The sequence below is a fragment of the Panicum hallii genome, chromosome 1, assembly GCF_002211085.1.
Source record: "Panicum hallii strain FIL2 chromosome 1, PHallii_v3.1, whole genome shotgun sequence".
NCBI lineage: Eukaryota > Viridiplantae > Streptophyta > Magnoliopsida > Poales > Poaceae > Panicum > Panicum hallii.
In genome coordinates this window covers 47,753,967-47,777,138 of record NC_038042.1, presented here as the reverse complement: position 1 = coordinate 47,777,138, position 23,172 = coordinate 47,753,967, and the positions used below count along the sequence as shown (strand labels likewise).

General features: G+C 50.2%; 5 protein-coding genes across 6 annotated transcripts; 3 read left to right on the top strand and 2 right to left on the bottom strand.

Moving 5' to 3' along the window:
- Window positions 1-1,143: 1,143 nt before the first annotated feature.
- On the top strand, window positions 1,144-3,092 carry LOC112891289 (40S ribosomal protein S12). Its single transcript, XM_025958172.1, has 5 exons — window positions 1,144-1,237; window positions 1,329-1,374; window positions 2,030-2,318; window positions 2,623-2,688; window positions 2,809-3,092. The coding sequence occupies exons 2-5, from the start codon at window positions 1,370-1,372 to the stop codon at window positions 2,866-2,868; spliced, it is 420 nt and encodes a 139-aa protein (XP_025813957.1). The 5' UTR covers window positions 1,144-1,237; window positions 1,329-1,369; the 3' UTR covers window positions 2,869-3,092.
- Window positions 3,093-4,216: 1,124 nt separating this feature from the next.
- Window positions 4,217-6,858, top strand: LOC112897755 (putative pumilio homolog 8, chloroplastic). The gene is made up of 5 exons (XM_025966148.1): window positions 4,217-5,415; window positions 5,709-5,886; window positions 6,015-6,190; window positions 6,353-6,620; window positions 6,748-6,858. Exons 1-5 carry the CDS (start codon window positions 4,217-4,219, stop codon window positions 6,856-6,858), a joined length of 1,932 nt encoding a protein of 643 aa, XP_025821933.1.
- A 2,933-nt stretch (window positions 6,859-9,791) lies between these two features.
- On the top strand, window positions 9,792-13,417 carry LOC112878812 (sugar transport protein MST1-like). Of its 2 annotated transcripts, XM_025943035.1 has the most exons (5): window positions 9,792-10,002; window positions 10,075-10,330; window positions 11,642-11,919; window positions 12,086-12,733; window positions 12,862-13,417. In XM_025943035.1, exons 3-5 carry the CDS (start codon window positions 11,653-11,655, stop codon window positions 13,156-13,158), a joined length of 1,212 nt encoding a protein of 403 aa, XP_025798820.1. In that variant the 5' UTR covers window positions 9,792-10,002; window positions 10,075-10,330; window positions 11,642-11,652; the 3' UTR covers window positions 13,159-13,417. The 2 variants fall into 2 exon arrangements, with proteins under 2 accessions (XP_025798820.1, XP_025798819.1); XM_025943034.1 differs by having other exon boundaries at window positions 9,792-10,330.
- A 303-nt stretch (window positions 13,418-13,720) lies between these two features.
- Window positions 13,721-16,739, bottom strand: LOC112878810 (sugar transport protein MST1-like). The gene is made up of 3 exons (XM_025943033.1): window positions 16,569-16,739; window positions 15,055-15,374; window positions 13,721-14,936 (listed from the first exon to the last, which is right to left on the bottom strand). Exons 1-3 carry the CDS (start codon window positions 16,699-16,701, stop codon window positions 13,842-13,844), a joined length of 1,548 nt encoding a protein of 515 aa, XP_025798818.1. The 5' UTR covers window positions 16,702-16,739; the 3' UTR covers window positions 13,721-13,841.
- A 1,087-nt stretch (window positions 16,740-17,826) lies between these two features.
- Window positions 17,827-21,428, bottom strand: LOC112878765 (sugar transport protein MST1-like). The gene is made up of 2 exons (XM_025942982.1): window positions 21,121-21,428; window positions 17,827-19,585 (listed from the first exon to the last, which is right to left on the bottom strand). The coding sequence occupies exons 1-2, from the start codon at window positions 21,272-21,274 to the stop codon at window positions 18,165-18,167; spliced, it is 1,575 nt and encodes a 524-aa protein (XP_025798767.1). The 5' UTR covers window positions 21,275-21,428; the 3' UTR covers window positions 17,827-18,164.
- Between the last annotated feature and the right edge of the window lie 1,744 nt (window positions 21,429-23,172).

The following is a 23,172-nucleotide window of genomic DNA, read 5'->3' as shown; positions in this document are numbered from 1 at the left end:
TGAAGTTGACGATTGGTGGTAAGAAAATCCCTGCAGAAGTGCAGATGATATCTTTCCTCCTGATATTTCTTCCTTGGAATCCACACTTTGTTCTAATGGCTGCTGCAATGTTCATTAATCGGAACTAAACTCGCAACAGAGTCCATTTAGATCAGAGAATAATGGAATGAGGACGAGGGTACGGATACATACCAGAATGGCGCAGCTGCCGTGGAACACCGTCGCCTTCAAGTGCTGCAGCCCCCTCTCCGTTCAGCCTACTGGAAGTGCGCCTCGGCTGCCAATGTCAGCGGATCAGGGGTGCCGAGGCGTAGGCCACGATTGACGGAGCACAGGTGGAGGACGGAACAGGAAGGAACCGAATCTGCAATGGGGAGAACCGCTGCCGCTTCGTCCGCCTTGACTCGGCGATCTGCGGAAAACGGCGACGGGTCAAACCGCGAGGGACAGACGGAGAGGAAAATGGCGATGGATGAAACCGCGAGGGAGAGAGGGAGCTGCCACCGCACCTAACAAAACCGGATCGGGGAGAAACGCCGCCGCCGCTGTCCGCTGCCGACAAGAATGGCGAGGCAGAGATAGACAACAGGCGTGAAAATCGCGAGAACAACTGAACTGGAGTCGTTCGTCGCTGGGCAGTGCCTACCCGTGTAGAAGATCTTGGACTTGGACAGGGCCTCAGTAGGTTATGGGTAGGGCCGGGCCCGAACAATACTGGGTGGGCAAAAATAAAATTAATTAAATTAGCTGTTTTAAAGTTCGTGCAGATTTTATGGAAGGAACCACCGGAGCAAGATCTAAGATAACTAACTCTAAGTAACCAAACATTTAAAGCTACCACCAGAACCAGGGCATTAATGTTTGCTTTCATCTAAGTTTGAATGTTACTGGTTCTGCATTTCGAAGGTACTCATGAAGATAGACCGATAGAGTGTACGTGTGTGCGTACCTGCTTTTCGTCTATGCTAGTCCTTCCTTTAGTTGGGTGGGAAAAACTTTTAAATATACCAGGCCAATCCCATTTGGGCCTATTTCAAAATCGGTGGGTTCATAGGCCTTTTTCTCCCTCGTTTCGGCCTCAGCCTACTTTTCAGTCGCCCCCGGCCTGGTAAAAGTTAAAGCCCACTAAGGCCCAAATGGCCCGACTCAGATATAAGTCCACCAGCACCCAGCCGTCTCCTCCCCTCGCGAAAACCCTAGCCGCACGGTGCTTCCCTTCGCTCTCCAACCCCTCGAGGTGGCGGCGCGCTCCTGACCTTCCTCCTCTTCCCTCCCAAATCTCCCCTCGCTAATTGCTACTGACGTTCATTCCGCTTGCTTCCTCCCAGGTATTCCATTCGCAGTCGGCCAGGTCCTCGGAGCGCGGGAGATGGCGTAAGTTCTCCCACTAAATCTTTGCTTTTTGTGCAAATCTAGGTGGTGTTCATGTTTGTCTTGCACCGTTGCGGGATCTTTCATGCTTCATGCTCTCTTCGAGGACTGCGGAGTCGTGGCTAGGTAGATTAGTTGTACTCTTTAATCGTGTAATTCACGCTCGTGGTGTTGATCTGGGGGAGAAACGTTTCCGGCAGGGTGCATCCATGTTATTCTGAATAATTCGACTGATTTGTAGTGTGAATCGACTGTTTGGTGAATGTATTAGTGACTCCTTGTCGGATAATAACAACTTATTACGTTGTAGCAGAAATGGTTCTAAATTGCTTCCAGTATGCAGTTCAGACCTCAAAATCAGGTTGTTTCCTTTAGAGTTGCCTTTGTTAGTTCATAGTGTTCCGGCAGAGGGACGTTATTCTGATTTCTATTTGATGGAGACTCATATGAAGAATTGAATGTAACTTTATGCTATAATTCTTGGGCCTTGTGACCTGTTGCTAGTTGATGGGTAGTTTAACCCATCTGAAAAAAAACTATGGATACCTTGCTGCATTGATGAAAATTTATTGGCGTATTTTCTTTTGTCTAGAAATGCTGCTGTTTTGGTCTTTTCATGCCCTGCTCATCAATTCATTTTGATTTTGTGCTTTTGCAGGGAGGAGGCCCCTGTTGCTGTTGAGGCACCTACCCCGGTTCTTGGGGAGCCAATGGACTTGATGACTGCCCTGCAGCTCGTCATGAAGAAGTCAAGTGCCCATGATGGGCTTGTGAAGGGCCTTCGTGAGGCTGCCAAAGCCATTGAGAAGCATGCTGCTCAGCTTTGCGTGCTTGCTGAGGACTGTGACCAGCCTGATTATGTCAAACTGGTGAAGGCACTGTGCTCTGAGCACAATGTTCATCTGGTTACCGTGCCTAGTGCCAAAACTCTTGGCGAGTGGGCTGGGGTGAGTTAAAAGAATGCTTGTTAAAAAATGCTTATTTTACGTATTGTAATTGTTAGTGTTGATCCGTAGATGTTACACGTTTTAGCATTTCGTTGGGAGATTTGCATTGATCTACCTATTTGGCTATTTCAATAGTGGTGACTGTACTGCTGTTTTTGATCCTTATTTGCCTATACATTCAGTTATAGTTGTGTTGTTTATTAAGCTTTCATTTGTTTAGCATGATCTCCATCTTGCCTTTTGTACAGCTTGGCATCAGCTAAGTTCTAACAATCTTTTGCCCGTTATTGTCCACCCATTGCAGCTTTGCAAGATTGACTCTGAGGGCAAGGCAAGGAAGGTTGTGGGCTGCTCCTGTGTCGTTGTCAAGGTAATAGATCGATTTCCTGCTAAACTACTACATACAACTAGCTTGGTTTATACATTCAGAGAATTCCTGTGAGTCTGTCTTGGTTTAAACTGATGTTTGGCTTCTATGTTTCAATCACAGGACTACGGTGAAGAATCTGAGGGCCTTAACATAGTGCAGGAGTATGTCAAATCCCACTAAACATGACATGTTTCGGCACGAGGAGCTTTATGTTCGACATTTTGGACCTGGGTTTAAAATTTGTGCTTGGTCACGGGGCTTGCTAGGATATTAGAACAATTTTCAAGTGTGAGCCAAGGAGAGATGTGAACGATTTGGACATCTGAAGTCTTTGTTTTAAGAGCCGTATCGTCTGCTTTTAATACAAATCATGAAGAGCTGGTATTATTCTTGTGTGTTCGTTATCTCAGCTGTTTGCATTCTTGTCGGCTTCAATTGGGATTTTGAACCTGATAAATGCCGAGCAAAATGCAGGATTTGCGTGGCGCTCCTGCTGTGTTGCGTTTGATCTGACTGCCGATCTTAAATTTTTGGTATCGCTACTTGGTTATCGAAAGTAGAAAACATACATGTGCGCCGAGTTCATTTTGTATGCAAGTAGGCAATTAAGAAATATATAAGCTGCAAGTATTTGATTCTACGGTAGTTGATCTTATTTGTGCAAATTGAACGGCATACAGAAATTTTGGAATATAAGGTTATCAAAAAAAAAGTTTGGAATATATGCCTGCTGGCGATGCGGTTCGAGCACATTGCGGGCGATGCTGTCTGAGTGCGCTTTCGAGGCCAAACCAAAGCCAGCTTTGATCTTCAATTCGGGTGTCACTGTGTCAGGGTGAATACTGCTGCTGGCATGGAGAGCTGAAGGCAGTGATGGAGGCACTATCTAAGCTCTACGTGCAGGTCGTAGGCATTCGATATGCTTGTGAGTTTTGACTAAACCCTTGCTTCCTCTCTTAAATGATATAGCACTGCTCTGCTGTTTTCTTAAAACAAAAAAGTTTTGACCCTTCTACTCCAGTTGTCTTGCTCCAGCCTCCAGGAGACGTGTTTTCACTTTCTTGGGGACAAGAACACACGGGCGGGTGAAAACAAATTCGTGGCATTTTGGGCGTACACAGTTTCTTTTTTAATACTGAGGCGTACACAGTTGGGCCAGGCAGCACGTAGAACAGACGACCCAAGCAGCCCAAAACCCCCATAAGCCCAGCAAAACAGGCCCGCGTTCCTCCTCTCCTCCTCCATCACGCACGCTCTGCCCCGCCGGGCCGCCGCCGCTCTCGCTCTCGTCTGTCCGCCCCCGGGCACAACCGCGGAAAGCGAGAGACGCGGGCGGGGGGTCGCGTCCCGTCCCCCGAGCACCCTCATTCTGAAAGCCAGGGGAGAGCCCTCTATCTGAACGCAGTCCATGCTCGCTACGGCGGGACGGCCCCCGCAGCCGCCCCGTATAAAATCAGCGAGGGATCTCGACCCGTGGAAGAGGCGCAGGCGCAGCCCTCCCCTCCCCCCCTCCTCTGCCCCCAACAACATGGCGGATGGGAACCGATCTGCCAAGGGCAAGGAGGTCGTCGTCGACGACTGCGAGCCTTACCCTGACAGCCCCATGAGCGGCGGCGGCGGCGGCGCCGAGCCGTCCCACCGCTGGCATGGCCACCCGACCAGTTACCGGGGCGGCGGCGGCGGCACTGCGAGCGTGGAGCCGTTCGCCAATCATTACGACGTCTACGCGAGCTATGGCGCCGCCGGCGTCGGCAGTAGCTGGGTCGGTGGCGGCACCGCTGGCGCCGGCACTAGCGGCGGCGGTGGAAGCTACGGCGCCAGCTACGGGGCAAGCAATGGAGGCGCCAGCTACGGCGGCCCCGGCGGCAGCCACGCCGTTGATAGGCGCGGCGGCGGCTATGGCATGACCTTCTCACAGGAGAACTCTTGCGGCGGCGGCGGCAGTACACCCTTTCCCTCGACGCCGCACATGGACGCCCCCATGTACGCGTCCTTCCCCTCCCCTTTCAACGGTGCCGGCGGTATCTCTGTGCCCCATCAGCATGCCCGCACAGGCAGCAACCGGCACACCGGCGCCGGCAGCAGCGCCGGGCACGAGCTCTACCGTGGCAATGACAATGGCGGCGGCAGTGGGACCTTTCCCTCGCCGCGCGTGGGTGACGGCATGTACAACGCGCACAACAACGGCGGGCGCCCGTGCTCGCGCTCGCCGCTCAAGTGGTCCAGGGAGCAACTTGATGACCTCGTCGCGAACTCGCTGAGGCGTCTCACCATCGGCGACCGCGCTCGCGGCGAAGGCCTCGTCGCGCGCGGCAGGCGCCGCCTGTCCGATTGTTTGGCGAACCACGGGCGGCAAGAGCTGCCGGTCGACGCTGGCGACCAGAACAATGCTCGCTCACCCGGGCCCGGCTGCCGTGGCCCCTCGAACGCCGACCCGTACGCGGGGAGGAGGCTGGAGGACGTGAGGGGCACCATGAGCAGCATCGCCAGGAATCACCCCGGGTGCCAGTTCCTGGTCTGGATGGTGGCCGGGAGCGGGGCCGCTGCGGCGCAGCAGGTGTTCGAGGAGGTCGCCGGCGACATCGTCCGGCTCATGGTCCACCCCGTCGCTCACGAGCTCGTGGAAAAATTGGTGGAGTACTGGACCGACGAGCAGATCACGCACGTGCTCCAGATCCTTGCGGCGTCTCCCGACCAGATCGTCGCGGTTGCCAGAAACCATTCAGGGTATGTAAGATCTCATGCACCCACATTCGTCATATACTGCTGCTGCTCGCTAGCTACTAGCTATGGTAACTCATGTGCTTCTTTAGATTGTTGCAAAAGCAAATCATACAATTTCTGTCTTGTAAATCTGGAGAACAAGAGCACATCACACAATGCAAACGGCGTTGTCACTAGCTGTTTCATCAGGGGAAAAAGATAAAATATTTCTCAATTTTTGTTCATTACAATATATCCCATGCTTCTTTGTTTTGTGTCAAATTTGTTTGCGTTTTATGCATGTTTTGTTCGACCAGGTCCAAGATCCTTCAGATGCTGATAGGCAGAATGGCTAGGAACCCCGGGCACGCTGAGCTCTTCACCGGCACCCTCGCCCGCGCCGGCGAGCAAGGCATGATCTCCCTCATAGAGCACGCGGATGGCGGCAGCATGATCATGAAATGCCTCGACACGTTCTCCGCCTACCAGATCCGGGTACGAGCTAAGCCGATTTATTTCAAATCCCCCACATCCTCCATCTATATCTAGCAGCAATGGCGATATGATTACTCGACTGATCGATCGATCTTATGACAAGCGCATCACTGCATGCATGGACGCAGTTCATCACCGTCGTCGTCGCCAGTAGCTTGTTCCTCCACCGCGTGTGCCGTGACAGGCACGGCTGCAACGTGGTGACCAAGTGCATCGACAAGGCCGCCGGCGACGAGCAGCTGCTGAACTCGCTCGCCGCCGCCGTGTGCATGGACGGGGTCGCGCTAGCAGAGCACGGCTACGGGTACTTCTTGTTATATATATATATATATATATATATATATATATATATATATGCATTCGATTCTCATTTGATCTCAGGACGTGACCCCGCCGCCCCCAGCCGGCTACGGTTCGCCGGAATTACTATCTCATTTGATCTCGATCGTCTGGTTCTTGGTGGCAGGAACTTCGTGGTGCAGCACGTGATGGTGGCCGTGCCGGAGGCGAGGGACTGGCTGCACGCGACGCTCCGGGGGCGGTACGTGAGCCTGTCGACGCAGGCGGCCAGCAGCCACGTGGTGCAGCGGTGCCTGGACCTCTTCTCCCCGGAGCAGGCCGACGAGGTCGTCGGGGAGCTGCTCGCCTGCCACCACTGGGGCTTCACCTTCCAGCAGCTCATCACCGACCCTTACACCAACTATGTCCTTCAGTCCGCCATGAGACGCAGAGAGGTGATCGACGAGCCATAATAATTAAGCTTGTTTATTTCCTCTCCATATATATCTACTTTCTCAAGCCGTTTCAGACCGAATCGTTGAAATAAACAAGCAGAACTAATGAACTTATTTTCTTTTGCAGATACAAATGCACAGCATGCTACTGGATGCTATCAGTGCGCACCAGAACTTACTGCGGGATGACAGGATCGCCAGGGAGGTCTTCCGGGAACTCCGAAGGTTATACCGGTGATCGATCGATCAATCACCTAGATCATACATCCATCTGTCCAGTGTTGAGAAACTTGCAGATACAAATGTCTTGTTGCGCGGTGTTGAGAAATAGTGTTTCTATTCGAGTGGTAATTCATGGACTGTCAATCTTGTTCTACATGAATGCATGATACTGTTGGTTTACCTTTGGTGCGCCTGCTACGACCTTTGAGCAACTCAAAACATCTTCTGATCCTATGTCAAAAGGAATATATATATGCTTACTATAATTTGGGTGGACTTGCTATGCAATTTTGTTCTTTTTTTTTGCATGTTTGAGAAGAAGCATGTTTCCTATGCAGTATATTTTTTTTTCACATAACCTCTAGTGTGGATATGTATAGTCATATGGTGCTCAAGTGGCTAGCTTACTGTGGAGAGCTAGGAGTGCTATTTTTTGCACCAATATATACGAATGTATGCCATCTATATGAGTGTACCTCCCGCCTTGCACTAATTGAGCCATCCACCTCATTGTTATTTTGTGTATCTGTTGCGGTTCTCTGTATAATTATAAGGATAAAACATACATGTACATACACGTACGGCACGTGCACACCATAGTCGCATATACGTACGTACACTCGTGAGCGTGGCTCGTATCATACTCGTGGAAATAAACTGTCGAAAGCACCGCGCGCGGTGCATAAATTCTGGGCAGCAGCACCATGTTTTGAATGTCGGTGGATGGAGTTCGTTCCGACCTCACATCTCCACCACCAGGTGGTTGGTTCATGTAGTGTCTTATTATTTGGATCTCTTAGATTGAGCTAAGATAATGTAGTTTGCCTTGAGTTAACATGGCATATCATTGGGGTTAAAAACACATGGGAGATTCGACTAGACCCACTTTTCCATCCGAGCGAAGGGGTTATTGGTTGCCGTGGTAGTAAAGCCGTCACTAGAGTTCGAGTCTCAGACTCTTGATTTAGTGTCCACGGTTTTAAAAAGTGCATGGGGTGTTACGTGCCTCAAATCTATCCACGCAGAAAAGGTGGCCAGGGAGCGTGGTCGCGTCGCGTGCAATTCCCAACCATTGGATCAGCCGGGCGGACGGTCCAAATCGTGCTAGTTCCAGTTATTTTGCAAAAAATCCCTCGGACTTTAGAGAAAGCAACCGTAGTCCGGCCTCCTCTCTTATACAATTTTACGAAAACATCCACAACTTTTCTTAAAATTAACCCACAGTCCAACCTTCCCGGTTAAGGGCAATTTGCAAAGAAAACCTTAAATTTTCATAAAATCAACCCGCCGTCTTAGTCCTCTCCCAAGAACTTCTTTAGAAAAAATCTCGGATTTAATTAAATCAAACCACAACCGTTCTTTCCATTACTTCTACACGAGCAACATTATAGGTACAATTTGAACACCAAAATAGTTGAAATCAAAAGTTGTTCAATATAGAATTTGATCAAAAGTTCAAAAACTACAACTTCATTATAGAGCAAATTTTAAAATTCAAAATACTTTCACAATTCGTTTGCACAAATGTTTCCATGCGATCTGTCGCACCTACAATATGGACACCAAAATATTTTTAAATTTAAAAGTGTTCAATACAAAAGTTGATCCGAATTTTAAAATCTACAGCTTTATTATATATATAATTTTAAATTCAAAGCGCTTTTACAATCCATCCGTATAAATGTTTACGTAGGATCCATTTTACCCACGATTCGGACACCGAAACGTCTTTACGTTAAAAAATTTTAAATATAAAAATTGCTCAAAATTTCAAAACCTTAATCTTTGTTACGCAACAAACTTTTAAAATAAATGATAACCAAAAACACTAAATATAAAAAAAATTGTTCCATTTCCATAAAAAATAATATCCTACTTAAATACTAGCATCACGACAATAAAGAGTCCAAAATATATACTAAGTATAATAACGGGTTGCAGACCATGACACCTACATATACAATAATTACTACTCTGTGCATAAACTAAAGTCTATATCAACTACAATCTGATGACACGAAATACGGGCTCTACGCGGCAAAGCTGTGCGCCTTTCTAGTTAATTTCTAGACCCTATTTAGCATAGCTTATGCCAAAATGGCTTCACCAGAGAAGCTAAAGCTGGGGAAGCCAAAAAAATGGCTTCGCCAGGTTTCATTTTAGTACGGACTTATAGAATGGCTTCATGCTATATTATCTCGATTTTGTGTGAAACGGGTAAAGCTGAAGCCAAAATAAGCTATACTAAATGTGTGTAGGAGACGCGAATGTGCTTGTAACTTTGTATACAGTGGTGTATGGGTGTAAGCGTATGATGTGTTGGAAACTTGAAATGTTACGCGATGCGCTTTTAAGAGGTTAGTTACTCTTTAAGGGAAGTGAAAAGGGTATTCAAGGAAGAAGTCAAAGAAAGGGTTAGTTAAGGGCGCGAGCAATTGTGTGTTTTTTTCTTTCCCTTTTGAAACGGACCCTAGCAATTGTGCAGTTGTAGCGTACCGGGTTACTTCGTTTGTCGGGCCTCCAAAAACAGGACTGCCAGATTCCGGCCCATGGCCTATCCGACCTCCGGCGGCCCGGCAGCCGTCACGGGGCGCTGGGGATCTGGGGTTGCTGGGGACGGCGGGATGGTGCACCAGCAAGCACCAGTTGGCTCAAAAAGAAAAAAGAAAAAAAAAAACCCAGCAAGCAGCAACCCCAGATCCCGCCACGCGACGCGACGCGGGTCCCGGGGCGTGGGATGGGCGGGGGCAGGCAGCTCGCGGCCGGGGGCACTGACGAGGAAAGGCCTGCCACACATGCAAGCCCACACGTAGGCGCCACACCGGCAGCAGCAGGCAGGCTGCGGCCGGCCACGCACGCACGCACGCACGCCAGCCAGCGTTTCGTTTCACTGCCCGCGGCGCGCCCATCGAAACCGCCCCTCCCCTCCCGGCCTCCCCCACCCACGTCGCCACTCCGCTCACATCAGAGCACCCGGGGATTCCCTCCCCCACTAGAAGAAAGAAAAGAGTACCAGGTGGGCGGGCCATCTGGCGTGAGAAAACTAACGCGCACAGGTTCGCGGTCTCTCTCGGCTGCCCCCTCGCTTCCTCCTCCTCTTCCTGTCCTCGTGATCGTCCCCCCATTCTCTCCAGCTCCGGATAAGCGCCAGCGGTCGGGGGTATGTGCCGCCGCCTCCCTCCGCCCCATCCGCGTCTCGAGCACCGAGGTGGATCTGAGCAGTTTCTTGCAGGCACGGCGAGCTAGCAGCTAGCACCTCCGTCTGCCCGCTCGACGTTCGGTGGCCGTGTCCACCTCCACTCCGCCGCACCGCTCAATAGCGGCTCTCGTCCACCTGCGCCGCCGCTGGTCCCCCTCGAAAGCTCGCCGCCGCCGGCGTCAACAGTCATCACCACCCGTCAGGCCCGCGGGCAGAGGCTGCCGGAAAAGGAACAGAGCAAGTGGGTCGCGCTTTGCTTTGCGGGATTCTCCGGAACACTCCCAAGCAGGTCAGAAATTCTCCCTTCTCTCCTCCAGCCCCGATCCCTATCCTCCTCTCGCGACGACAAAAGAGGTTGGGCTCGTGACGTCACGCCGCGAAAGCGAGCTGGAAAAGGCCGGGCGGCTCGCGTCGCGGTCGATCGGCGAACGGTCTAGAAGGGAATGGGGTGTGGGGGTGAGGGGGTCTGGGGCTCTGGGCTGTCTCCACGAGCGAAGCCGCGAGTTGGCTTCCTCGGTTCGGTGTTTTGCATGCTAAAATGCTTCTCGGCAGAGTAATCCAGGTTTCGCGACGCTGTCTAGTTTCTAGGGTTGCAAGAAAACATTAATCCCTCAGCAAATCCGGTTCACTTTTTTAATCTTTCTGATGAAATTGCATGTCAGCTCTGCGGTTGCCATGCTTTCCTCTACTGAGACCCCATTGCCCCTTGCCTGTCAGCGACTCTGCTTCACTTTTAGACGCATCGTTTTCTCCTACCATGACAGCAACTGAACTGGCAGAGCTCATGCGAGTCGCTAGCTAGGCGATGGACAAGCCGTATAGAACAGTGCGCCTTGCCCTTTAGATGTACTGTATGCGCACGCGGCTGCACCCACCCGTCACTTTCATAAACGCCAAGCTCATGAGTCAATGATCCAAATCCATGGGAGCATGCCTCCTTCTTTTCTTGAAATTAAAAAAAAAATCTTCGCAGAAGATATTAGAGGAAAATGCGAGCACGGTGCTCGGAGTCTCCCAGTCCCAACTTGTGGCTCGTGTTGCTCGGGCTCTGCTGCAGCTGAGGAAGGGGACACGCGCGCTGGGCCTCTCTAGCTTTTGGGAAAGCGTCACGTGAGCCTTACCGTGGGGACAGGGGAGGGCCCATGCTCAGTGGCCCGGGACACTGATTGTTGTTGGACGGAATCTAAACATGCAGCGAATATTCAACAGAATCTGTTTACGCCTTGCACTCATCATTTGTACCATCAACCATGCAATGTCCTGTTCCAAGTTACAGCCCTTTTTCTTTACTATGCTGCTGGATCCGATTAAGTTGTCTGTTGATGAGTTTCTTTGAGATCTCTTCATCTGCTTGTCCAGTTCATCACGCCAGATCTAGAACCGTAGCTCTTATTTCTCGCTCAGATATTTTCGAAGCTCTATGTAGTAGAAGCAGGTTGGCAGGTAGTCAGTCTCCAACAGGGAATTAAGTTCAACCATGTCATTAGCTTTAAATCAAAACACGTTTTAACTTTCAACTCAAGATTTTCTATTCTTACAATGTTCACACTGACTTCTGTTGCTACCACGGTGCGACCTGACAATTTGCTTCGGCATGCAGGTGCTTTAAAGATGCAGTCATCTATGATGGCACTCTTCCCTAACATTGCTACAGCAAAGCTGGAGCTGCATTCCCTGTACAGGAAATATGTAGATATGTTTGGTACATCATCAAACAATTCTACGGTTGGCGGCCACATCACCCGCAACATGTCGCACCTTCCTGTTCTGCTGATAGACCGTACCTTTTTCAGTACTGGTACCGCAATTCGGAGTATTGCCATCAGCTATGGAGCTCTTATTCTAAGGTGGTTACTAAGCAAAACTTCTGTTGTACAGGTTAGTAGCCAAATGCGCTGGATTTTTTTATTTTAATGCACTAGATTGTTGTCTTAAGTTTCTATGTGTGCTATTACAGCTTGGTCGTCAGCATCTGAACACTATCTCATAAGTCTAATTACTTGTATTTGTTCATGCCATTAACACATATCTTAACTGGATGCAGCGCACATTGATTTCTCGTGCTATAAGATCACTATCGTGTTGGTGTGGCTCTTTGCCATTCTTTGTCGGCATTGATGTTCTGATGGCCAGGCTCTGTGATTGCACTATGATCCACAACCATCTTTATGGCCGGCAATTCATCCTTGGAAATAATCCTAACCTCCAGGGAGAATCAGCAATTACCATGGAGAATAATGAGTTGTGCAATGAACAGCCCTCCTTGTCAAGTTTATTCGGGCACAAGGAAGACTATGTCCGCCTAGCACTTCAATTTATATGCTACCCTGCAAGTCTGAAGGTTGTAGACGTAACAGAAAAGAAGCTCAGCTTTAACAGGCAGCGCCTACGGAATGGTTACTACGCAAGTGCATTTTGGAGGATCATGGCGAGGAATGAGCAATACTTGGCATACATGATGGTGCTGGTGGCGTTGCAACTCTTCCTGCGGATAACCAGAGTGAATGTTACCACTCTGTTCTTGCCGATGCTGTCCCGAGCCACAAGTTCCAGGAGCAGCCCAGCAGTGATTGGTAACATTGTGCTGGTTTTGGTGAACTCCTGTGGCGTTCTTGGATCTGCCCTTGCAACAAAACAGTATGGCAGGGAGGTGACGTTCACCATGGGTGCTGTTCTGATGGTATTTTGCCAGGTAACTGAAAAACGAACTAAGACTGAAAATTTAACTGATTGTCTTTCTTCTGCCTTGAAACAACTGACATTGTTGCTTTTCAAAAAACAACAACTGACATTATTCATTGTTGAAATTTCGTGTGCAAGGTGGCAATCCCATTGATCCTGGAGGTTCAGATCGGAGTAGGCGGTGGAACTCGCATGCCGACGGGTTACACGACGGCCATGTTCGCACTGACTTGTGTTGTCTCCTGCGGCCTCAGCTGGTCGTGGGGTTCATTCTTCTGGGCCATCCCTGGTAGGAAGGTTCACCCGGCTGGACAGGTTTTAACCATGGTTCTGAACTTTGGCGTCTGCTTCGCCCAGATGCAATACTTCCTGCTGATGCTGTGCAGGCTGAAGAACGCTATCCTTGCATACTATGCAATGTGGATCTGGTCATGATCTAATGATTGAAGATAAGCTTAGAAAGATGGCTACATGAGTGTGTGTGTTTTAACACAGGCTATTTGAGAAGGTAGTTTGGTGGATGTAAATATGATGTTTTGGCTTTCTTTTTCTCGGCCTGCTCTGTACAGTTTTCTCGTTTTGGTGCTATTTCTGTTGGATTCGCGCGTATTGTAACTGCTGGTGAAGGTTCCACCTTATGTTAGTTGCTGTTCTACAATCCTGAAGTAAGATGCTCAGCGAAGCAGTTCTGGATAGCATGGTCGATACTGAATTGCCAGTCAAATCAATTTCAGCTACAATTCTGGCAAATCTAGCAATTTAGCAACCAATCTAAATGAAAATGATGAGAAAACAATGGCCTGTTTTACTACCTCAAACAACTCATGGAAGAAGCATACTCGTAGCAGAAGTTGCAACCACAAACAATCGATTTTAGCAGGACTCTTCTTCCATTTTTTCATGAACCTTCTCTAATAATGTCTTGGTGTTTAATTCTCGAGAGTTATCGCTGTACGCATTCCCTTTTCTTTTAAATCTGTAATAACAAACTGCTCCATTCCCAAAAAAAATAACAAACTGCTCCATTAGTTGACGCAGCAGGATGATATTGTTCCTTTTTATTAAGGATCAACAGGGTATCTTGATTTCGATGTGGACCGTGTAAAACCCAGCCCAAATTAAACCGGCCCATCTGAAATTTTGGCGGGTGCTGACGCGGGCGCCGGCGTGACGAAGCGGTTCCAGTACCAGTGCCGCTCCCACACGGCGCCCATGGCCTCGATGGGCACGCCCCGGGTCTCCGGCAGGAACGCCGCAACGGACGCCACCATGACGACCACCCACCCGGCGTAGAACAAGAAGGTGGCGTACTTGAAGCTGCACAGCATCTCCAGGAACGACTGCGACTGCACGAAGACCAGCACCCCGGAGATGGCGCCGCCCAGGCCTAGCGCTGCCGGCCTCACCTCGAGCGGGAAGATCTCGGTCGTGACCACCCACTTCAGCGGGCCCCACGACAAGCCGAACCCGGCCGTGTACACGCACACCAGCGCCACCACCGCCGCCGCGTACCCGCGGGGCATGGACTTCCCGCCGTCGGTCCCCAGCCGCGCGCCGAAGACCCACGCCATGGCCACCTGGGAGAGGATCAGCACGGCGCTCCCCAGCATGAGGAGGGAGCGGCGACCGTAGCGGTCGACGGCCAGCCCTGCGACGGCGATGGACGCGAGGCTGACCACGTCGGTGATGATGGAGCCCAGGATGGCCTTCTGGTTCGTGAACCCGACGGTGTAGAAGAGGAGCGGCGTGAAAATGGACACCACGATCATGCCCGTCAGATCGAAGAACACCGGCGTCGCCACGGCAATGACGAGGTGGGGGCGGTACTCGCGCCGGCAGAACAGGCGCCGGAACGCGCCGGACGCGTGCCTGCGGTCCTGCTCCACGGCGCGGGCGATGCTCTCGAGCTCCGCCTCGGTGTCGGCCGCCGCCCCGCGGATGCGCCGCAGCGAGGCGCGGGCCTCGTCGAGCCTCCCGCGCAGCACCAGGCTGTTGGGCGTGTCGGGGATGAGCGCCGCGCCGACGATTATGACGGCGGCCGGGACGAGGCCGACGCCGAGCGAGAGGCGCCAGCCCCACCTCGGGATGGTGTTGGTGCCGTAGTTCGCCAGGTCCGCCATTAACATGCCCAGGTTGAAGAAGAAGTGGAAGCAGCTCGTGAACGCACCTCGCCACCGTGCCGGTGCTATCTCCGCCAGGTACACCGGTGCAGACTGCAGCCACGGAACGCAGAACACATCACCACTGTGTTAATTACAACGCACACGTGTCCGTACGAGTGACTATTACTACGACCAAAGTGTGCGCGTTTATTTGGTGAGCAGTGATCACCAGGCTGGTGAAGCCGACGGCGAGGCCGAGGAGGATGCGGCCGATGACGAGCATGCTGATGTTGACGGCAGTGAAATTGAGGACGACGCCGGCCAAGAACAGGAAGCCGCCGATCAGCATGGAGTTCCTCCGGCCCACCGTCCTGGTCAAGTGGCCGGAGACCAGGGAGGAGAGAATGGCGGCGAGGTATAACGAGGAGACGAACATGGTGAGCTCCTGGTTTCTAAAGATGCAGTACGCGTCCTGCTGCGCATTGTTCGTCTTCCGGAGGATCTCCGGGAAGAACGCCTGGAGGAACGATTCCATCTGCATCAATCCTCCTGAGAAAAAAATATCCTGAAATTTGACCGGAGCTATTTGAAAAGAAAAAAATTCATACAACTAAGTAGTTTCATCGTGACCAATGGTGATATGATCATTTGTTTCATCATATCATATAGGCAGACATACGTGTGTAACTTTGACCCAAACTGTTAAAAGCTTGCATATTAGCAGGCAGAGCGCTTAGGTCGTTTACAGTTGCGATTTCATTTCCTAAACTAGCAGTGCAACAATATAAAAAATTCAGTTTCGCTGCTTGTAAACTTCTCATTTTTGTTTAAGTATAATTCGAATTTCATATTAGATTCAAATCTCACCTGATCCGATAGTTAAAATGTTTAGCTGTCTGTTTCATCATCTTGAGATGGATTACACTGTGGGAGAGCGACTTATGAGCTATGAGTCAAGATGCGGTTGTTTAACGTGAGATACTGAAAGCTGCATATATATTTGCTTAAAACGCGTGTTTAGCTGTAATGCATCCATCAGCTATACGTTGTTGTGTTGACTGCGGATAAGAAAACGTCAAAAAACCTTGAAATACTTATTCAGAGTTCAACAAAATATCTCCTCTATTTCCAGCAAAAAAGAACAAGCGTGAATTCAGTGTTCACTCTTAATTATAAACAAGTGGAAAGGGCAAGCCGCCAGCACCCATACACCATACTCGATCTAGCATCATGTATTCAGACTCAGAAACAAGTTGAACTCAAAACAGGCGGAGGAATAGTTGGGCAAATTAAAGCTGCCATCTTCCCACTTATCCGAGAGCTGGGCGGTAACCCAGTTGGTCACGTCACTGGTAGAGTGCGGGATAGATCGGTTAGGATTTGAATCTTGGTTCTCGTTCTTCGGGGTGACAGAAGGCTAATCTACCATCAGGTCTCTATCTTCCCACGTATCCCATTAAAATTTCTCCCTGTTTTAGCCGATCTCCGTAGGAGTTGGCTCCGAGAAACCATCGAAATAAACATTTATATCGGGATTTAACATTTGAAACGCGGCAGTCGCGGTTCATGAATCATTGTGGTAGCTCAGATAAGAGAAAGGAGACCACGAAGGACAGAACGAGCTGAATAACAAGCTAAGCTAGTATAAACCATGTGATAACAGTATAACAAACCGAAGCCGGAAGGACTAGCTAGAAAGATTATCACGGCATGCATCTTCAGCATATACACCAATGGACTGACCTGTAACACTGATGTCGTATCCAAGCAGGAGCCCGCCGGAGGCCGCGGTGAGGCAGCTCATCACAACCGTGAACGTTATCGCGCCGCCACCGCCGCCTTCCGAGCCGACGGCGAGCGCGCCCCCTCCGGTCATCTTCTCTCTTGCAGCAGGGAGAGGGAAGAGCAGGTGCTTCAGAGCATGTACGACTTGGCAGAGAAATGATAGCGATGCATGGAGACGGTTATGGCCTAACCTACCGCATGTTATTAATCATTTATAGGGCGAAGAGGGAAGTGAGCGCCGCAGTTGTCCAGAAACAGGCCTATCCATTTGGCCAAACGAACATATACAGGTGACTAGTTCATTTTTATTTTAATAAAATAAAATCACTATTCCTTGGTTGCCATTGTTGCATGTATCTCTTATGCAAAACCGGAACTTAACCACCAGTACTAGTGGCTCGTCCCTGGCGCTGGATAGGAGACGACCGGAGAGCTGTGCATTTTGGTGCAAATTTCAACAGCACAGTAGTGCTAGTTTGAACAGTTTTTGGCTGGGTAGCGGCGGCATGCATGATAACTTCGTTTGGACAAAAGCAAGTGTAGCGTGCGATCATCAATGTCCAATTAGCTAACTGATGGAGAGACAAGAGAAGCCACCAAATGCCACATTATGTGTGGATACATAAAGATGAAGAGAAGCAACCACAGCATGCCACTATGTATAGCAGTGTAGGGTATATAGGAAAATGGACACACCAACTTGCCCTAGATAGATCAATTGTTTGACAGAAGTTTACGGCCATACACCAAATTTGGCATGAAAATTTACAGGGAAAGTTAGAAAAGAAGCCCTTGTAGTTCAATCAGCAGGTGGCATCGCTGAACTACTCACTCTGTCCAGAATATAGCTAAAACAATGTAGCTAGTTTTAGCGTTCAATTTTGTCTCAAAGTACTACTATTCTGAATTCTAAGATGGACTGCAACTGTTGTTTAGTCCAAAATAAGCCGACATCATTACATCAATATGTCCTGAAATGCAACTATTATTGCCAGGGGGTATTTTGGACACAATACCAGTTTGCCAACCTACTTAGAACTCGGAAATAGTTGTATTCTAGGACAAAATTTGAATGCTCAACCTAGCTGAATTCTGGGATAGAGGGAGTAAAAGTGAAAGCACATATTGATGCATGATTTTGCAGAGAAGATGAACAAATAATATACGTTTAGCCACAAGTATGTTTAGACATATTGATTAGTATGTCTTAAGTTTATGATATCTTACACGCATAGGAGGTTGTATATTAACATAAGCACCTTGAGTTACATTATGTAATCTACTTCATCGACATGGTTACAATTTTTCCCAAGTAATATTGGGGCCAAAAAAAGAAGAAGTATCTACCGTTTGAAATCTAGACACTAGAGCGCACGTTCAGATGTTCTAATGTACTAGCCACCATGCTGCTGCTACCGTATCTTCAGCCCGGAAATGCACAGGAGCCCTGTCGCTCTTTTGAGCAAGGGCAAGGCCTTGTACTTTCAATACTACTTGCTTTCCGGTTCACGCAAGGACCGGCCCACCCAGTAAGGGGTAAGGGGTAAGCCCAATTCAGGCCGGTCCATCCGCCACCTTGGGCGCCGACGGCTCCGGCGCGGGGGTCAGCGGCTTGACGAAGCGCTTCCAGTACCAGTGGCGCGCCCAGACCTCGCGGAGGGACTCGATGGGCACGCCCTTGGTTTCCGGCAGGAAGAAGAAGATGAAGGCCGTCATGAGCACGACCCAGCCGGCGTTGTAGGCGAAGGTGCCGTACTTGAAGCTGCAGAGCATGTTGAGGAAGGACTGCGTCTGCACGAAGGTGAGCGCGAGCGAGATGGCCTCGCTCATCCCCTGCCCCGCCGACCTCACCTCCAGCGGGTAGATCTCGCTGGGGATGATCCACTTGAGCGGGCCCCACGACACGCCGAACCCGGCCGTGAACAGGCACACCACCGCCACCACCGCCACCGCGTACGGCCGCGGCATCGCCTTCCCGCCGTTGGTGCCCAGCTCCGCGCCGAAGATCCACGTCATGGCCACCAGGCACGCCAGCAGGATGCCGCCGCCCACCATGAAGAGCGACCGCCGGCCCACGCGGTCCACGGCCATCGCGGCGATGGCGATGGACACCAGGCTGACGACGTCGGTGATGATGGAGCCCAGGATGGCCTTCTGGCTCGTGAACCCGACGGTGTAGAAGAGGAGCGGCGTGAAGAGGGTCACCACGATCATGCCCGTGAGCTCGAAGAACACCGGGATGGCGATGGCCATCACCAGGTGGGGGCGGTACTCGCGCCGCACGATGCGCCGGAACGCGCCTTCCTCGTACCGCCGGTCCTCCTCCGCGGCCTGCATGATGTCCTTGAGCTCCACGTCCACGTCGGCGGACCTGCCGCGGATGCGCCGCAGCGAGGCGCGGGCGGCCTCCACCTTCCCGCGGAGCACGAGGCTGTTGGGCGAGTCCGGGATGAAGGCCGCGCCGAGCAGGATGACGGTGGCCGGGATGATGCCGACGCCGAGGGACAGGCGCCAGCCCCAGACGGGGATGGTGTTGGCGCGGTAGTTGACGAGGTCGGCCACGAAGATGCCGATGTTGAGGAAGAAGTGGAAGATGCTGGTGAAGGCCCCGCGCCACCTCGCCGGCGCGATCTCCGCCAGGTACACCGGCGCGGACTGGTTGGTGAAGCCGACGGCGAAGCCGAGGAGGACGCGGCCGACGACGAGCATGGCAATGTTGACGGCGGCGCAGTTGAGGACGGCGCCCACGAAGAAGAGCGAGGCGCCGATGAGCATGGAGTTCCTCCGCCCAATCCTCTTGGTGATGTGGCCGGCGACCAGGCAGGCCAGCATGCCGGCGAGGTAGAGCGAGGATACGAAGGTGGTGAGCAGCTGGCTGTTGAAGATGCAGTACTCGTCCTGCGTCGCGTTGTTCATCTTCTCGATGATGTCCGGGAAGAAGGCCTCGAGGAACGACTGCATCTGCGTCAGGCCACCTGAAATTTTTTCACCATTTTCCCAAACAAAATGAATCACAATCACTTGATGATCATCAAATAATGGATCGTAAAGGAGTAGTTCGTATTGATCAGTGATCGCTGTGATTATATTTCACCAATCATATTCATAGCATCACATTGATCTCAGAGAGGAGATCGGGAAGAAGCAGTAAGCTCATAACTGAACCGTATAATTGGTAGGAGCCGGATCCCACGGTCCAAGATTCGGACGAACGGGAGTAAAAACCACCCAAATATGAAACACTAGTCCCTATGATGCTGTCCACATTGATTTCGTGCTCGGCTGTAACCATCATCAAGTGCGCTTACGCAAAAGGATCGGAGCTCAATGCAATTTTTCTCATATCATGCGCATCTTTTTCCTAGGAAACAAAATGGACATGCAAATCAAGAACGGACTTTTAGAGAAGGCGCCCCCACACGCGTGCTGCGCTCCATCAATCAATCAACAGAAACAGAGTTTTATTTCAACAACTTGAGATGACCGGTACGAGCGACCGTGACCTCTGGGAAGAAGAAGAAGATTTGTTTAGGCGCGAGATGGTGACAGTCGAATACTCCGCGTGGGCCCCTTGTCCCTTATCTTTCTGCGCGCGCGCGCTCCTAATTTCCTCGCAGCGCGAGCGTGATCTGTGCTCCTGTAGCGTTGAATCTGATAGGTGTTTGTTTGCAGGTGACATGCACCGAGCCTCTCTTGCAGAGCAAGCGGAATTAAACTTCGCTAGGAGATGAGGCATGGCGCCTCTCACTCTGGGTTGCATGCATGCTTGGGTTAACTTGTTTGGGACTTGGGAGTCGTCCCCACTCACACATGGGCAAGGCCAGGGACGACGCAGCCATCTCGAGTACATCTTGATTCTTGAGGCCTGACCACATGCGATGCGAGGCCCCCTGCTGTCCCTGCAGAGGATTGGTTCACACCTCTGACTTCGTTGCAAAGCAACAGAGACGTATAGTAGCCTTACAGCGGAGCAGGACAGCAAGTACATGAGGACGAACCGGAGGAGAAAGTAGCTACATGGCAGTGCAGGAAATCAGGGATTCAGAGCAGAGAAGTTGATGTCAGGTAGATAATGACTCGTTTAATCAAACGAGAGGGACAGCTGATTTGTTTTAGATAAAGGTTTAAACCGGCCTCTAGAGAATGGCAGCTGATAGGGGAGTTGGAGTTTATTTGCCTCTGCGAAATGGATATCTAATTTTTCATATGTTCTTGTTATGGCTTGGGTAAATGTTTTTCAGCAGCTGCTTGCACAAACTCTGACTCCGACTCTCGTCTTGAATCGACACGTGGAAAACAGCTCACATGGATTATGGGCCAAACTCACAGCAGGATTTGTTTCTTTTTTTAAAAAAACAGGGAGATAGATGCAACGCGTGGAGAAGGAAAGAGGTAGATAGAGAGGTTCCTAGCTATTTTTCGAGTTTGTGCGTGTCGCCGGAGCCCAAGAAGAGTACACAGCAGTGGATTCAGCAGACCGCAAAGCAGCAGCAGCAGCAGCAGCACTGACCTGTGATGCTGATGTCGTATCCGAAGATGAGCCCGCCGGAGGCCGCCATGAGGCAGCTCATCACCACCGTGAAGGTGATCTCGCTGCTGTAGCCGTCGCCGGGGCCCGGCCCGCCGCCGCCGTTCACCGGCAGTACCACTCCCCCGCCGTGCATTTCTGCTCTCCTCCTCTGCAAGCTCTGGTAGACGGAGATAAGGCTTAGCTGCTCTCCGAGCTCACACACAAGCTAATGCGTGGTGGTGCGTTGGATGATGATGAGCTCTGGAGCTGGATGTCCGGATGGTACTTATACTGGGGGGCTGGTGGGTCAAGCGTTCCTACACTGTGCACCCCTGCTTGGTCCAGCGGCAAGTGTACTAGCATATGGCGGCGATCTTACTCTTTTTTATCATCTACCTGTATTTTCTTCTTTTAATTGATTAGCAGCCGACTGCGCCCACACGGTCAGTATTGAAAGCAGGAGCCACGGGATCAGACATCACACATCAGGCTCTCTCAAAACTCTTATGCCTGTGACATGCAGCAAGGAAACAAAGACGGCCACAACTAGGTCCCAGTTTTGATCTTTACTAGCACATCTTTTCCATGATAGGGTTTGATTCTACAGTCACTCTTTGCTAAAACATTAAAGCTATGATAGATGAGCAACTAATTAGTAACATCTGTTTTGTCTCCATTGCCAACACCCACATGCACACACAGACACGAATGCTTCCCCACCGCAAATTCTCCATCTTTTAATCAATTTAGCAAGCTGTGGACGCTGACTTTAAATTGCCCTATCATCTGTCATCATCAACTGCTGATTCGAACAGCGATGAGAGAAGTCCTAAGGGTGTGTTCGTTTGGCATTAGATCCCTCTAAAATCTTTAGAGTGCTCCCCTCTTCTAAAATCTTTAGAGGAATCGCAGTCTTATTAGAGGCTGAATTAGAGGGCTGTTCGGTGCCGGACCTCTAAAGTTTAGATGTTTCGGGTTTTAGAGGGGTGAAACGAACACACCCTAAGTCCGCAAATTGGGTATTAATACTTGGTTACGACGAGAACTGGTCGCTGACACCATGTGTGCTGCATTATTTTAGGCTTGACTATTTGACATGCCTTCCTCCCCTCAAAAAAAAGACAGCATGAATCCTTATCGTACTCTTTTGATATGCACGGCCAAGTCAATTCTCCTCTCCATGAATAATCTGAGATCTCTTGAGTTCAGAAATATCTTGAAATTTGCATCATCCTTCATTCAGAAGATTTATTTTTGCCCCATTGACTGGCAGCTGATTGTGCCCACAGTGACACTTGGAAAGTGAGAGGTACTACCAGGGATCAGCAGATATAGAAATGGTGAGACTTTGTCGCAAGAGACAGTACTGAATGGAGTGGTAGCACTCAACTAGAGTCGTGCCCTCTGTCTAAGCCTTCTAGCATACGAACTACACTTTGGGTTTCTGATGCACTACTTTTCACACAAAGTTTTGATGCTGAGTATTGAGCTTTACGAGACAGCCAATTTACTTAAACATTAAGCTACGCTGCAAGATGGGTAGTACTCCAAAAGTCCTCAACCTGCTAGTGCCTTCATTGTCAGCACAAGTGCCTCTTCCTCACGGCAACTTGTGTCCTTAAATGTTTGAGTCGTTCTATTCTACTGATGTTTTGTTGGAACAGAGACTTTATTAATTGCAGTGTGTTGTCCCTCGAGAGAAAGACGAAGATCCCTCACTTCATTGATCTCATTATTACAAACACCTAGGGTAGAGTTCATTCACTTGCCCTACTGCCCTGCGCTCATACTTGATCCCCATCTCTGATTTTAGTCAACCAGGGTTCAGGAAGAGGATGACTTAATAAAAGATGACAATGAACTGTGTTATCATCGACCGCTGAACTGCGAAAAGTGGTCATAAGTCAGCAAGTGGCGAAATTATATTTGGCTATAAAGAGAAGTCATAAACACACAACATGTGCCACATTACTAAAGGTTTGGGATAGTTTCGTTTCCTGATGAAAGACATGATAAGCTTATCTTCTTTGCAGCGTGGTCAAGTCATCATAC

Bases quoted from the DNA above. Each gene is read 5' to 3' on its own strand.
- LOC112891289 (XM_025958172.1), top strand. The intron at 2,319-2,622 runs GTGAGTTAAAAG...CACCCATTGCAG, and splicing joins CTCTTGGCGAGTGGGCTGGG to CTTTGCAAGATTGACTCTGA. The intron at 2,689-2,808 runs GTAATAGATCGA...TTTCAATCACAG, and splicing joins GCTCCTGTGTCGTTGTCAAG to GACTACGGTGAAGAATCTGA.
- LOC112897755 (XM_025966148.1), top strand. From the start codon at position 4,217: ATGGCGGATGGGAACCGATCTGCCAAGGGCAAGGAGGTCGTCGTCGAC. The intron at 5,416-5,708 runs GTATGTAAGATC...TTGTTCGACCAG, and splicing joins GTTGCCAGAAACCATTCAGG to GTCCAAGATCCTTCAGATGC. The intron at 5,887-6,014 runs GTACGAGCTAAG...GCATGGACGCAG, and splicing joins TCTCCGCCTACCAGATCCGG to TTCATCACCGTCGTCGTCGC.
- LOC112878812 (XM_025943035.1), top strand. From the start codon at position 11,653: ATGCAGTCATCTATGATGGCACTCTTCCCTAACATTGCTACAGCAAAG. The intron at 11,920-12,085 runs GTTAGTAGCCAA...AACTGGATGCAG, and splicing joins GCAAAACTTCTGTTGTACAG to CGCACATTGATTTCTCGTGC. The intron at 12,734-12,861 runs GTAACTGAAAAA...TTCGTGTGCAAG, and splicing joins TTCTGATGGTATTTTGCCAG to GTGGCAATCCCATTGATCCT.
- LOC112878810 (XM_025943033.1), bottom strand. From the start codon at position 16,701: ATGACCGGAGGGGGCGCGCTCGCCGTCGGCTCGGAAGGCGGCGGTGGC. The intron at 15,375-16,568 runs GTCAGTCCATTG...TTTTTTTCTCAG, and splicing joins ATACGACATCAGTGTTACAG to GAGGATTGATGCAGATGGAA. The intron at 14,937-15,054 runs GTGATCACTGCT...CCGTGGCTGCAG, and splicing joins CCGTCGGCTTCACCAGCCTG to TCTGCACCGGTGTACCTGGC.
- LOC112878765 (XM_025942982.1), bottom strand. From the start codon at position 21,274: ATGCACGGCGGGGGAGTGGTACTGCCGGTGAACGGCGGCGGCGGGCCG. The intron at 19,586-21,120 runs GTCAGTGCTGCT...AAAAAATTTCAG, and splicing joins ATACGACATCAGCATCACAG to GTGGCCTGACGCAGATGCAG.